The 13023-nt window shown below is 35.0% G+C and overlaps 1 protein-coding gene across 2 annotated transcripts in view; it reads right to left on the bottom strand.

Moving 5' to 3' along the window:
• The window catches only part of TBC1D12 (TBC1 domain family member 12), a 95638-nt gene that overhangs the window by 21886 nt on the left and 60729 nt on the right, over positions 1-13023 (bottom strand). For both annotated transcript variants that reach the window (XM_018041553.1, XM_018041554.1), the window contains one exon: positions 4550-4665. In XM_018041553.1, coding sequence (XP_017897042.1) covers positions 4550-4665 — 116 coding nt within the window. The remainder of the gene's footprint in view (positions 1-4549; positions 4666-13023) is intronic.

Genomic DNA, 13023 nt, shown 5'->3' on the forward strand with positions numbered 1-13023 from the left:
AGACTAAGAAGTTTACTGACCTCCTTTCTTTTTATAGCCAGATACAAAAGAATTTCTAACTTAATTTTCACATTTCATACAATAAGAAAGTATAAGGTTGAAAAGAACTCTGCATTTTAGAAAAGAATCAAAATCCAGGTTGCTAGTATTTGTTATATATATCAAATATCATATATATTTGTTTACAGGTCATATGAACATGTTTGATTTTAGCCAATAATTCTAGCTTATTTGTTAAACTCACTGTATAGTTTATTTTTTAGTCAACTTTTTTGAGGTGTAATTTCACACAACAAAATGGACATACATATATTAAGAGTACTGTTTGATGAGTTTTGACAAATGTATATATCTGTGCAAAAAACGCATCAACCAAGATATAGAATGTTTCCATCAATCCACAGTTAGTTTTTGACCCCTTTACGCTTAATACTTACCAAACTCCTACCTTAAGCAATCACATATCTGATTCTATCACTATAGATTAATTAGTCTCTAATAAAGAATTTTGTATAGATTCATTTGTGCCTGGCTTCTTTTGCTCAGCATATTTTTGATATTCATCCACTTTGTCCTGTGTATTAGTAATGATTTCTTTTAATTGGTGAGTAATGTTCCATTTACCCATGTGGATGGACATTTTGACTGTTTGCAGTTAGGGGCTACTATGAATAAAAGCTGCTATAAATATTCAAGTGTGGCTATCTGCATTCATTTCTCTTGGTAAATAAGTAGGAGTATTTATATGCTTTCTACTTTATTAGAGATTTAACATAACATTCTAAATAAAATTTTGATAATCAGTTACTTGCATATATTATATTTTCATTTATCAAATCAATGGCTTCACAGTGGCATGATTTAGATATATGACTGTGCAAAATGAAATACATTTGAATATTACCACATATCCAAATATGTCATAATAATGTCCAGTTTTTAAAACCAGTTTTTTAAATGATTTTCAACAGGTTAGGTGGGAAAGGTATGTGACAAACTTTCAAATTATGTATTCTACTTCTTGCCATCTCAGGTTAAGATTCCTTAGGTATGTTGTAGCAGGAAGGAGTAAGGGTTAAGATTTCTGCTTCAGGCCATAATGGAATAAGAGGGATCAGGTTTATCTTCTTGCCTTAATTAATTAGAAAAACAAATAAAATACATTAAACTACAGTTTAAGATGCTGGACCATAGGCAGCACAAGACCATGCTCCTTATGAAGAAGGAAACAAGGTAACCCTGCAGATGCCTGACCTTACTCCCTGGATTTCCAGGTCTCAGTGCTGGGAGGAAGTGCCAAAACAGGGCCCAACAGTCTTGCTGAGTGAGAAAACAAGTTTGAGATAGAATTTGAATAACTGTGTACCAGAGAGAAGGCAGCTGCAGAGGCTTTGGCTGAACAATGAACTATGTATGTGTGTGATTAAACTAGTGGCCAGAGAAAGAAACACCAGAAAGAAATAGGTAGAACATTCCCAAAATCACACTGGACTGGGCCATCAAAGTAGAGAGATCTCCTAATAGGGTATTCAATAGAATCCTTAGGGCACTGCCTCAGTAGTAAGGATAAATTATAAATTAGCCCTACACTGATGGCTGTTCTGGAAGGACTCTAATGATGATTAGATCAAAAGGATCAAAGCAATTCCATACCACCAAAACATATTTATTTAAAGGAATACAAAGAAGTCCAATACCCAACCATGTAAAAACACAGTATCTCATATGCAATAAAAATTATTAGGGATGTAAAGAATCAGGAAAATAAAAGCCATAATGAGAAGAAAAATCAATCAGCAGAAATAGTGCAAAAATGTCAGATAACAAGATTAGAACTCAAGGACTATAAACCTGTTATACTCAAGAAGAAGAAAGGAACATAATAAGAGAAACCCAAGATCCAAATCCAATGTCTACAGATGAAAATTTCTAGAATGAGAAATTCAAAAGATAGGACAGCAAATTATATACTACAGAAGAAAAAGTAAGTGAACTTTAAGATATAACAATATAAAACTGTACAGAGAGAAGAAACCCCACCCCCTCAAAAAAAAAAAGCAAACATAAATGAGCTATAGGACATGGAAAAATATCAAGTAACATGTTTAATGTACATCGCAGAAGAAAGGAGGGAGGACAGAACAAAAAGCTGTTGAAGAAATAAAACTAAAATTTTACCAAAATCAACAGAAAACTATAAATGCAGAGATATATTAAGCTCAATGAACCCCAAACAGATAGAACATGAAGAAAACCACACCAAAGCATACCATAATCCAATTCATGAAAATCACACAGAACAAAGTCTTTTATAAAAGCATTCAGAAGTAAACGAATTCACTGAAGGCTGAAAAAGTCAACATACTTGAAAGAAAGGAAAAAGCCTGATCCTTAAAGGATGAGGCAGGTGAGAAGTAGAAATAGGATAACTGCATTCCAAATGTGGGTAATAATGAGAAGACATGGCTTAAAAGAAAAGTTTAATTATAAAAGAGTAAGGTGTAAAGAAATATTTATCCCAAACACTGTTTAGAACAAAACTTTTTGCATTGTATTTTTATGAACTTCTCCTGGAAGGAAGTTACCATTCCTGGTTAAAAGCTTAAATCTATTTTAGATGAATTTTTTAAAGTTTAAGAGAGGTCTGGGAATTTGGCTATTACCTACCCAGATGGTGGCTTAGAGGTTAAAGCGTCTCCCTGGAATACAGGAGACCCAGGTTCGATCCCTGGGTCGGGAATATCCCCTGGAGAAGGAAATGGCAACCCACTCCAGTACTCTTGGCTGAAGAATCCCATGGAGGGAGGAGCCTGGTAGGCTACAGTCCATGGGGTCACAAAGAGTTGGACACGACTGAGCAACTTCACTTTCACTTTATCCAGATGTCAGTCAGTCAAGAGTCTAAAGATCTTTAGTCAGAATTCTTTACCCAGCCAGGTATTCTTTCCTTGCTTATCTAAGCACTCTCTGAATTGGCCTTGTTCATTCACCTGGCAGCAAGACTGAAATATTAATAAAACTTTGATATGTTCTCATAACTAAAAACTTTTTTTTAATACTAATGAACAATGAATATAGACATATTTACCAAATCCTAAAAAAAAAAAGAGTACTGGGATCACAATTCTTTAGTATGAAGAAATGTAACAAGAATAAAAAAAATAATGTACTTGTGTTCAGCTTTTCTTCTCTCATAATATCTAAAAACATATTCAACCTCTACCTGTTTGGCTCCAGATCTTTTTATTACACTCATCAGGATAATGGGTGGAAAAAGCTGCAGACTAGGAATGTGACTTTAAATAAAGTTAGGAGTTTTTATACTGGAAGGAAAGAGAAATCTAGAAGAAGAAGAAAAAGTTTAGGTCCAGAGAGGCCAAGAAGGAAAAAAAGGAGTTAAGGACCAGGTAGTCTTGGTTTAGGGAAGGTGTCCTTTGTCTGATAACAAATCAGAGACTTTATCTTGAAGAACAGCAGCTTTGTGGAAGGCTAAGATGGGAAGGGCAAAAATGGAAATGGAAGAGTTCAAGATTTTTTCCTGGGTATTAAGGAGATACATATATATATATATATATATATATATATATTTGTTTTGTTTTTTTCTTTTTTTTTTTGGTTGCACCATAGAGCATGTGGGATCTTAGCTTCTTGACCAGGGATCAAACCCACACCCTCTGCAGTGGAAGGGCAGTCTTAACTACTAGACCACTAAAGAAGTCTCAAAAATATACTCTTAATAACAGTAAACCAATTGGTTAATAGTAATTGCACAGCAAAAAAGACAAATATATCTTAAGTGCATATTAAATGTAAAGAAATGAAAACTGTTCTATCATGTGAAGGTAAGACAGAGGAGGGTGGGAGGGGGTGGGCAAAGTAAGTGATGGGGATTACGAAGCACAAATCTTTGGAGAAGGAAATGGCAACCCACTCCAGTATTCTTGCCTGAAAAAGTCCATGGACAGAGAAGCCTGGAGGGCTGTAGTCCATGGGGTTACATGACTCAGCACACATGCATGAGGGTGGAGGGAGATGGGTTGGTAGCAATAAACTGGTAGACCTTTAAAAAAAACAAAAACAGAAGTACAAATCTCTAATTAAATAATAAATAATTCACAGGGATATAAGAAATATGTCAATAATACTGCAATAACTGTATCAGGATGGATGGATAGTTATTGTTATCCAGATCATTTCATAATGTGTATAAAAGTATCAAATCATTATGCAGTACACCTGAAATATAACACTACATCAACTGTATTTCAATTAAAAAAAGATAAGGCAGAGGAAGGCTGACACAGTAACAGATATATTCTGTTATATATATTTTATGTTTCATACACTGGCTCATAGAGACTTAAAGAAAATATGCATAAATCTTGGAGATCAACAATTCTTCCTTATTTATGTTAGGATTCATCCCTGGGATTAAAAAGAACTTTCTAAAACCAATTTCTTCAATTTCTTGATATCTTTTAAGTGAAATACTAATAAGAAAAATTAAATTTAGGTTTAAAATACAGTGTGCCTGATGAGAAATACTTACGATGGTCGATCCTCAAGAATCAGGGCAGTGGTAGAAAGTGGCTCAAATTCAAAATTCTTTCGTCTTGAAGACTGAGGTGGTGGTTTACAGGCTCTCCCTGTCCGTGCTTCATATTCCTAGAGTAGATAAAAATATACTTATGCAGAGACTTTTCTAATTAAATCTGTATCATTTAAGATATTATGCTATAATAAGGAATACATACAATTCATACATTAATTTGGTAAAAATATCAGATAGGCAAAAAAGTCACTTTTTTGTCCTGAAGCAATCTAAACTATTAATTTATGTAATATATAAAGTATGAAAGTATGTTAAAAGAGGGGAAGGTACAAATGTACTAGATTAATTAGGCAAGGTTTAGGAAGATGTTCTTGTTTGCATTCTATGATACCAGTTTCCAGTTTCCAAGTCTATGATATCACATCCATTATTCAAAGTCCCGCTTTGAATAATCTACATCAGATAAGCCTACTTTCTAAACTTTCAGCCAGATCAATGATAAAAATATTGACACAAGAAACAGATAATACTGTTTTAATGCTCTGAAGATCTCAACTGTGACACTGAACCTCATCATACTGGTTTTGGATTTCAACCTATTCTGAATCTAACTACTATAAATCTACCTACTTATTTTAAACTGAAATAATTCACCAACATATCTTATCCAAAAAAAGACCAAAGACTCAAATATTTCACTAAAACTTAAAAAACTGGTATGAATACTATGGTATTTTCTCATTCAACTGAATTGATAATTCTCTTAAAACTGGTATGAATACTATGGTATTTTCTCATTCAACTGAATTGATAATTCTCTTAAAAGAAATGAAGTTGGTTTAACATGATATGTTTTTGTTGGACATATTTAAATTTCTACATTTGAGCATCTTTCCATAAATGTTCACAGCTTCTGCTGAAATTTCTAGAAAGTTGCAGATCAATACCAAGATTGTGACTTATAATTTCCAGAATCCACATCATTCCCTTTCTAAAACAAAAAGAAATCAAGCTAGTATTTGATCATCTCCAGATAACAAATATATTTTTCACGTTATTCTCAATGATTACTCATGAGTACATCTTCAAGTTCACTGGCAGATAAAGACTTTAACTCAAATGAAGAAAATTAAATGCACTTAAAGTGATCAAGCGTTTCTCTTATTAACTAGCTGTTTTCCTACCATGGCATATAATTCTTTTAAATTACTATTTTTTCTAACTCAAAGACTGATTCTCACTACTGAATCTGATGGTTGCAAAATACAAACGATAGTTCCATCCCTCTTAAAAATCTGATAATCTTGTTGAAGCTTCATCTTATTTGATATTACTTTAAAAAACAATTTATGATGTCAATCATTTTCTATAAGCTTCAAGCTTTACTTTTGGTTTCTGCCACTGTTTACAATGGTTTGTACTATTCTTTTTTTTAACATTTTTTTTAATGTGCACCATTTTATTGAATTCATTACAATATTGCTTCTGTTTTATGTTTGGGGTTTTTGGCCACCAGGCACATGGTATCTTAACTCCCAGACCAGGGATTGAACCTGCACCCCCTGCCTTGTAAGGTGAAGTCTTAGCCACTGGACTGCCAGGGAAGTCCCTATACTATTCTTTTATAATTGTCTTTAGTTCTACATATCCTCTTCCTTCTACTAAATCTAAGCTTTTAGTCTGGCAGTTCCTTTGCATGACTGCATTGGATTTTTAGAGACTTATTTCTCAAATTATTTAGAAATGTGTATGTTCATTTTTACTAACTCCCATCTCAAAGAACTGTACAGCCTTTCAGTGTCAAAAACAGTAGAGTCACTCATTTTTTTGTTTTCAACACTTTCTAATATCTAGTATATACATGTTATTATGATCAAAATTTCTTCAGTACAAACTCAAGTGTAATCCCCTTTTCTGCTAATATTTTTCTTATTAAAAACCATAGATTCTAAATACATATGAGGTTTGTTATCACTTACATGGCACTTTGTTTTCCTACAATGTGACCTGGACTCACTGCCAGACAGAATGCCATGAATACTACCCAATAATGCATGTTCCATGCAAACAAATGCCAGTACACAGAGAGCAAAATAAAACTCCTAAGTCAACACATTAAAAATAACAACTAGCATTTACTGACACTGACAACGTACCCCACAGTGTTTAAAACACTTAATATATTTAATTCTTGAAACAATCTTGTGAGACACCTAACTCATAGTAGAGGAAACTGAGGAACAAGTTGTTATTAGAAGACAGTCAATTAGCTATTTATAATAATTTAAAATGATGAAATAGATGTTATCATTCATTTAGAGGCTAATAGGGAACTTTAAAATGGGAGGCTCAAGCTAACAATACCTCAATCACCAATCTATCCGCACATTATTTTAAAAGACCATCAGGTAGTATGCCTTTCCTGATGCAATGTGAAGTACATATCATCATTCTTGAAGTATTTTTGACAAAAGAAAAATCAAACAAATATGATTTAGTCCCTAGAACTGTACTTTCCAATATGGTAGTCAAAAGACATAATAACCAAATAAGTCATATTACGGTCAAATATACATAGAAAAACATCAAGGAATTTGAACAATTAGGTTTCCCTCTGGAGGGTTGGACTAGAAGGGCACTCGTCTTACTTTACTCAGTGTTGTCTGACTTTTCTTACAAGAAACAAAGTAGCTTATTTATAAGACAAAAGTGAAAGTGAAGTAGCTCAGTCGTGTGGGACTTTTTGCGACCCCATGGACTGTAGCCTACCAGGCTTCTCAGTCCATGGGATTTTCCAGGCAAGAGTACTGGAGTGGGTTGCCATTTCCTTCTCCAGGGGATCTTCCCAACCCAGGGGTCAAACCCGGGTCTCCCACACTGTAGGCAGACGCTTTACCCTCTGAGCCACCAGGGAAGCCCATTTATAAGAGAGGCCATTTTATATAAAGTTACTGTGGATCACTGACAAAGATTTTACTTAAGAGCTGGGATCAGAACTAAGGCAAAATGATAGGCATTAATAAAATAGAAAGACTTGGAAAGAACAGGTGAGGGGGAATAAGCAAAAGTGTGGATTAGGGAAATATTAATCTCAATGAATATGAAAAAGGATGGGAAATAAAGCATAGACTAAATTATAGGGCCTTTCACTGGCAAAAATACTTGGAATTCATGCTGAGCAAAATGGAGAGCCACTAAAGAATGAATAAAAAGTGAAATCTTTCATTAAAAATTAACTAAGTACATGTTTAACATAAAAGGCAACACAAAAGCAAGTTCACCAATATCATTTATGTATTCACCTTACAAATGAGCTTTATACAGAATTGTCACTCAAATATTTTTCACATGAGAAGAAGAAGGAATTCATACTCAAGTATTTCCTATCACAGATGTTTAGCATAAAAATGCTTTAAATTTCTAGAGGGTGATTTTTTTTAAAAGCTTAAAACATGGTATCAATCCATCCTCATCTGAAAATAGGATAGATTTACACATATTTAATGACTCAAATATTTGCCAAATAAAGATGCTCATCTAACATGATTAAAAGTACAAATTGTATCAGAAATGGTAAAATATCAAATATCAGTACTTTCAAAGTTAATCACAAAGTGGTATCAAATACATTTAGGCAAATGTATCAGACCACAGGACTAATATTCCATATATTTAGGTCTCTGTAACAACTCTCTATAACTTTGGTTTCTGTTTGACCAAGAGGCTCATAGCACTAGTCGGAGACTTCCCTTCTCCACCACTCTCTTAGCTATGCCTTCCTCCACGTGTGGGCTTCATCTTGAGGATGGCTTGTTGATCAGAGAAACGACTGTAGCAATGCCAATTGTCACATCCTCAGAGCACAACTTTCAAAGATCCTCTAACTATTCTTCTAATAATAACTTTCACAAAAGACAAACAAAGTACCTTTCCTGGAAGGTCCCAGTAAACACTTCATTCAACATGCAATCACAATGACCTGAGAAATAAGCTTATCAATCAGTTAATCAGGGCCTATCGTAGCTGAGGAAAATCACATAATTCTTAAATCACTCAATTCCAGGACAAGAGAGAGAGATAATAGTGTTCAAGTTATTGATATGTAGTTGATATCCACAAGACACCATTTAAAAATACAACTGAATAGTACCTCATGGGGAGATTCCTGAAGCCATTTTCACTTTAAATCCATGTGTGTCATGTCATTAAAAATCCCCTGCATATTCCTTCCATAGAAGTTTAATAATGAACAAAAAATTGATAATTTTATAAGTCATAAAGAAATCTTACAATATTAAAAAACGACTGGAAATATCACAGTTCAAGGATATCAGTATATAATGCTAGCTATAGAACACTCACTGAAAATACCGCATCAATCTGCCTCATTTCCTAACAACAAAAGTTAATTTTTTTTCTGCAACACTATGCAATTCACAGGATCTTAGTTTCCCAGGGACCAAGGATTGAACCAGCACCCCGAGCAGTGAAAACAGAGTCCTAACCACCAGACTGCCAGAGAATTCCCAAGGTCAGTTTTAACTGACTTATTCTGAGTTGTTGGAGCTACCTACCAAATGTTAAGATAAGAAGCATCTAGTTTTTCTCTTAACTTAGGGAATATATTTCTATGAAGTATTGCAACGAACCTTATTTATTTTGTCAATTTAACTTATTTTTCATCTTTCACTCAACTATTGTTCTATGAAAGCTACTTAATTGGATAACTAGAATAGAAGATGAAAACAATGCTAGAGGCAGGCTGGCAATATCTGTAGGATGATTTATTCTAGCTATTGGTGGCTCAGATGGTAAAGCATCTGTCTGCAGTGTGGGAGACCTGGGTTTGATCTCTGGGTTGGGAATCCCCTGGAGAAGGAAAGGGCAGCTGACTCCAGTACTCTTGCCTGGAAAATCCATGGACGGGAGAACCTGGTAGGTTACAGTCCATGGGGTCTCAAAGAGTCGGACAATGACTGAGCAATTTCACTCACTTCTATTGTAAGAAAATTTGAGGCAAACAGGCAATTAATTCTAAGTCTGGTCAAAAGATGGTAAGCAACTCATATCATCTCCATGAGCACAGAGTAGAAAAAATTACTTATTATTCCAAGGCAAAGAAATACTAGATTCACATAAATGAAATAGATGTTTTTCCTCAAAATAATCTCTTAGAAAAGAGAAAGCATATTTGCTTAACATCTCTCATATTATGGGTGCTTTCTCTATTAGTCTGAATGGCAAGGCACTATTTGGAGGAGGTGCGTCATCCTGAAATTATCTCAGTCAATACTGAATCTAGTTTGGAAGGTGATTTATTTTAGTTATTTTTTGCTGTGGCATGTGGACCTTCTCTGACCAGGCATCAAATGCATGCCTACTACAGGAGAAGCATGGGGTCTTAAAGACCACAGGAAAATCTTAGAAGGTGATTTTTTGTTCAATTTTTTTGTTGTGGCTTTGTTTAATTGCAATAGGAAAGGAAGAAAATGGACATGAAGTAATGAAGGATTCCCAGTTCCTGGAGGTATAACCATTCAATTGCAAACACTCATGAAGAGTCTTTAAAACATTACTGTAAAAAGACTAGGTCATAGAGATCATAATTTTATACTTATAGAACAAATAAAAGAAAAAATATAATGCATCTGGAAGTTTGTGGCTTGAGACAAAATTTCTAGTAACAAGATAGTACACTTAAAAGGCACTGTACCTGCTACAAACTTGGAAAAAAGTGAAGATGCTCTGTTCTGGGGCTAAAGACCACAAAAATGCTCAATGATGCTAAATATATTGACATCGAAGATGTATGCAAACAGATCTGAATAAAGAGGTACTATTTCTTAATATACTATTATATATGCAAATTGAATATGTAATTAGAAACAAGTAAGTATTTTATTTTCATCTATTATACATTTCTAAAAGTTACATACACATGTTGGACAAAAAGAAATTCCTCAGAAAGATATGTAGATTCCCACTTGATGGGCAACGAAGGGGTAATTCATACTGTCTCTCTGTAAACAACCTCTGTGTTCCCAAAGGGGAAACAAACAAGGTGAGCCTATTGATCATCCTATTATTATGCATGCGAACAGTTCTGATACAACCCAGCAATCCCACTGCTGGGCATACACATTGAGGAAACCAGAATTGAAAGACACACATGTACCCCAATGTTCATCACAGCACTGTTTACAATAGCCAGGACATGGAAGCAACCTAGATGTCCATCAACAGACGAATTGATAAGAAAGCTGCAGCACATATACTCAATGGAATATTACTCAGCTATTAAAAAGAATGCATTTGAATCAGTTCTAATGAGGTGGATGAAACTGGAGCCTATTATACCGAGTGAAGTCAAAAGGAAAAACACCAATACAGTATATTAACACACATATATGGAATTTAGAAAGATGGTAACGATGATCCTATATGCAAGACAGCAAAAGAGACACAGATGTAAAGAACAGACTTTTGGACTCTGTGGGAGAAGGCAAGGGTGGGATAATTTGGGAGAACAGCATTGAAATATGTATATTATCATATGTGAAACAGATCGCCAGTCCAGGTTCGATGCATGAGACAGGATGCTCAAGGCTGGTGCACTGGGATGACCCTGAGGAATGGGATGGGGAGCGAGGTGGGAGAGGGTTCAAGATGTGGAATACATGTATATCCATGGCTGATTCATGTCAATGTATGACAAAAACCACTACAATACTGTAATTAGCCTCCAATTAAAATAATTAAAAAATAAAATAAAATGTTAATATCTATAAAAAAAATTATGCATGGGGGCAGTCCTGGACATGCAGTGTACAAGGGAGAACTGGAAGAACGTCCCAACTGTTAGCTGGAATGGTCAGGGGTGGTATGGGGCAGAATTTGTGGGCCAGAGCATCAGAAGAGGAGGCATTCTGATGAGAAAGGGCTCTAGGAATCTGCATAGAAGTCCTCTGGAGGTATTATTTAGCTGAATACCAAATGGATGTGTGGAGGGCAAACCATTATTAAGACTGGGCAGGAAAAAAAAAAAAAACCAACTTCTGGGGAAAGAACAATTACTATGGAGTGGTAAGTAAAACAGTTCCCACAGCTCACCCATGGCTGAGAAATAATCACATTCCTACCAACCAGATAGAAAAGTCATCACTGAATACACAGAATATTCAGAAGAGACCTGACTATTCAGACTCATCTGAAACTATGCAAGTCAGAAGACAATGGAAAAATCTTTAAATTGCTGAAAGAAAAAAAATAATTAAAAAACAGGAAACAAACTTGTTGACTTAGGATTCTACACACACAAACACATTTGAAAAATAAAAGCACAATAAGAATGTTTTCAGACAAACAAAACCTGAAAGAATCTGTTGTCAGTAGACCTGCTCTATATTTTAAAGGAGATTTTTCAGGCAGAGAGAAGGAATATATCACAAGAAAACACAAAGAAATAAAAGCACCAAAAATAGTAAATATGGAAAGACATTTCAGAAAAGATACAACTAAGAGACAAAAATATGAAAGTATATATTTTTTAAAAGGATACCTGACTAAATGCAAAAATAATATCAGTGTATTGAGGGGGTTTACAGCACAAAATCAGAAGAGACAGAATGGCAGTATACTGTTGTAAAATTATTACATTGTACTCCAAGTGGTATGTTATTTGGAGATAGATTATGATACAGATATATATCATAACAGTGTCCCAGAGATGGTTTCATGAGGTCTGCAAAGTCAAAACTATAGTCCTAATAATGCTAATACTTTGTCTTTGTCAGTATGTTGACAATTTTGCTAAAGCAAAACAAGGAATAAAACTGTTAATCCCCTAGAACAATCAAAGCAATAACATGAAAAATGAAAGTGAAAGTCACTCAGTCGTGTCTGACTCCTTGCAACCCCAAGGACTACACAGTCCATGAAATTCAACAGGCCAGAATACTGGAGTAGACGATCTTTCCCTTCTCCAGAGTATCTTCCCAATCCAGGGAGCAAACCCAGGTCTCCCACATTGCAGACAGATTCTTTACCAGCTGAGCAACCAGGGAAGCCCAAGAATACTGGAGTGGGTAGCCAATCCCTTCCCCAGTGGATCTTCCCAACCCAGGAATCGAACCTGGGTCTCCTGCATTGAAGGCAGATTCTTTACTATCTAAGCCAGAAAACATAACCCCAGTCCAGTCATGAGGAAATCATCAGACAAACCCAAATTGAGGATGTGATATAATAAATATTTATTTGTCTCTGCCCCATTTCCTGCAACACAGCTCTTGAAACCTTTAAAATCTCTGACATGATGTGTCTTTATGTATGCTAATGAGATGACTGGTAGTTGAAGGTTCTTAGATATTCTCAGAATGGAGGCTTGTCACCAGGGGTACCAACTATATACTTTCAGGATCAGAACTTTCAGCTCTACGCCTTGACCTCTGGAGAGACAAGAGGTGCTGGAGGCT

This window comes from Capra hircus, chromosome 26 (assembly GCF_001704415.2).
Source record: "Capra hircus breed San Clemente chromosome 26, ASM170441v1, whole genome shotgun sequence".
Taxonomy (NCBI): domain Eukaryota; kingdom Metazoa; phylum Chordata; class Mammalia; order Artiodactyla; family Bovidae; genus Capra; species Capra hircus.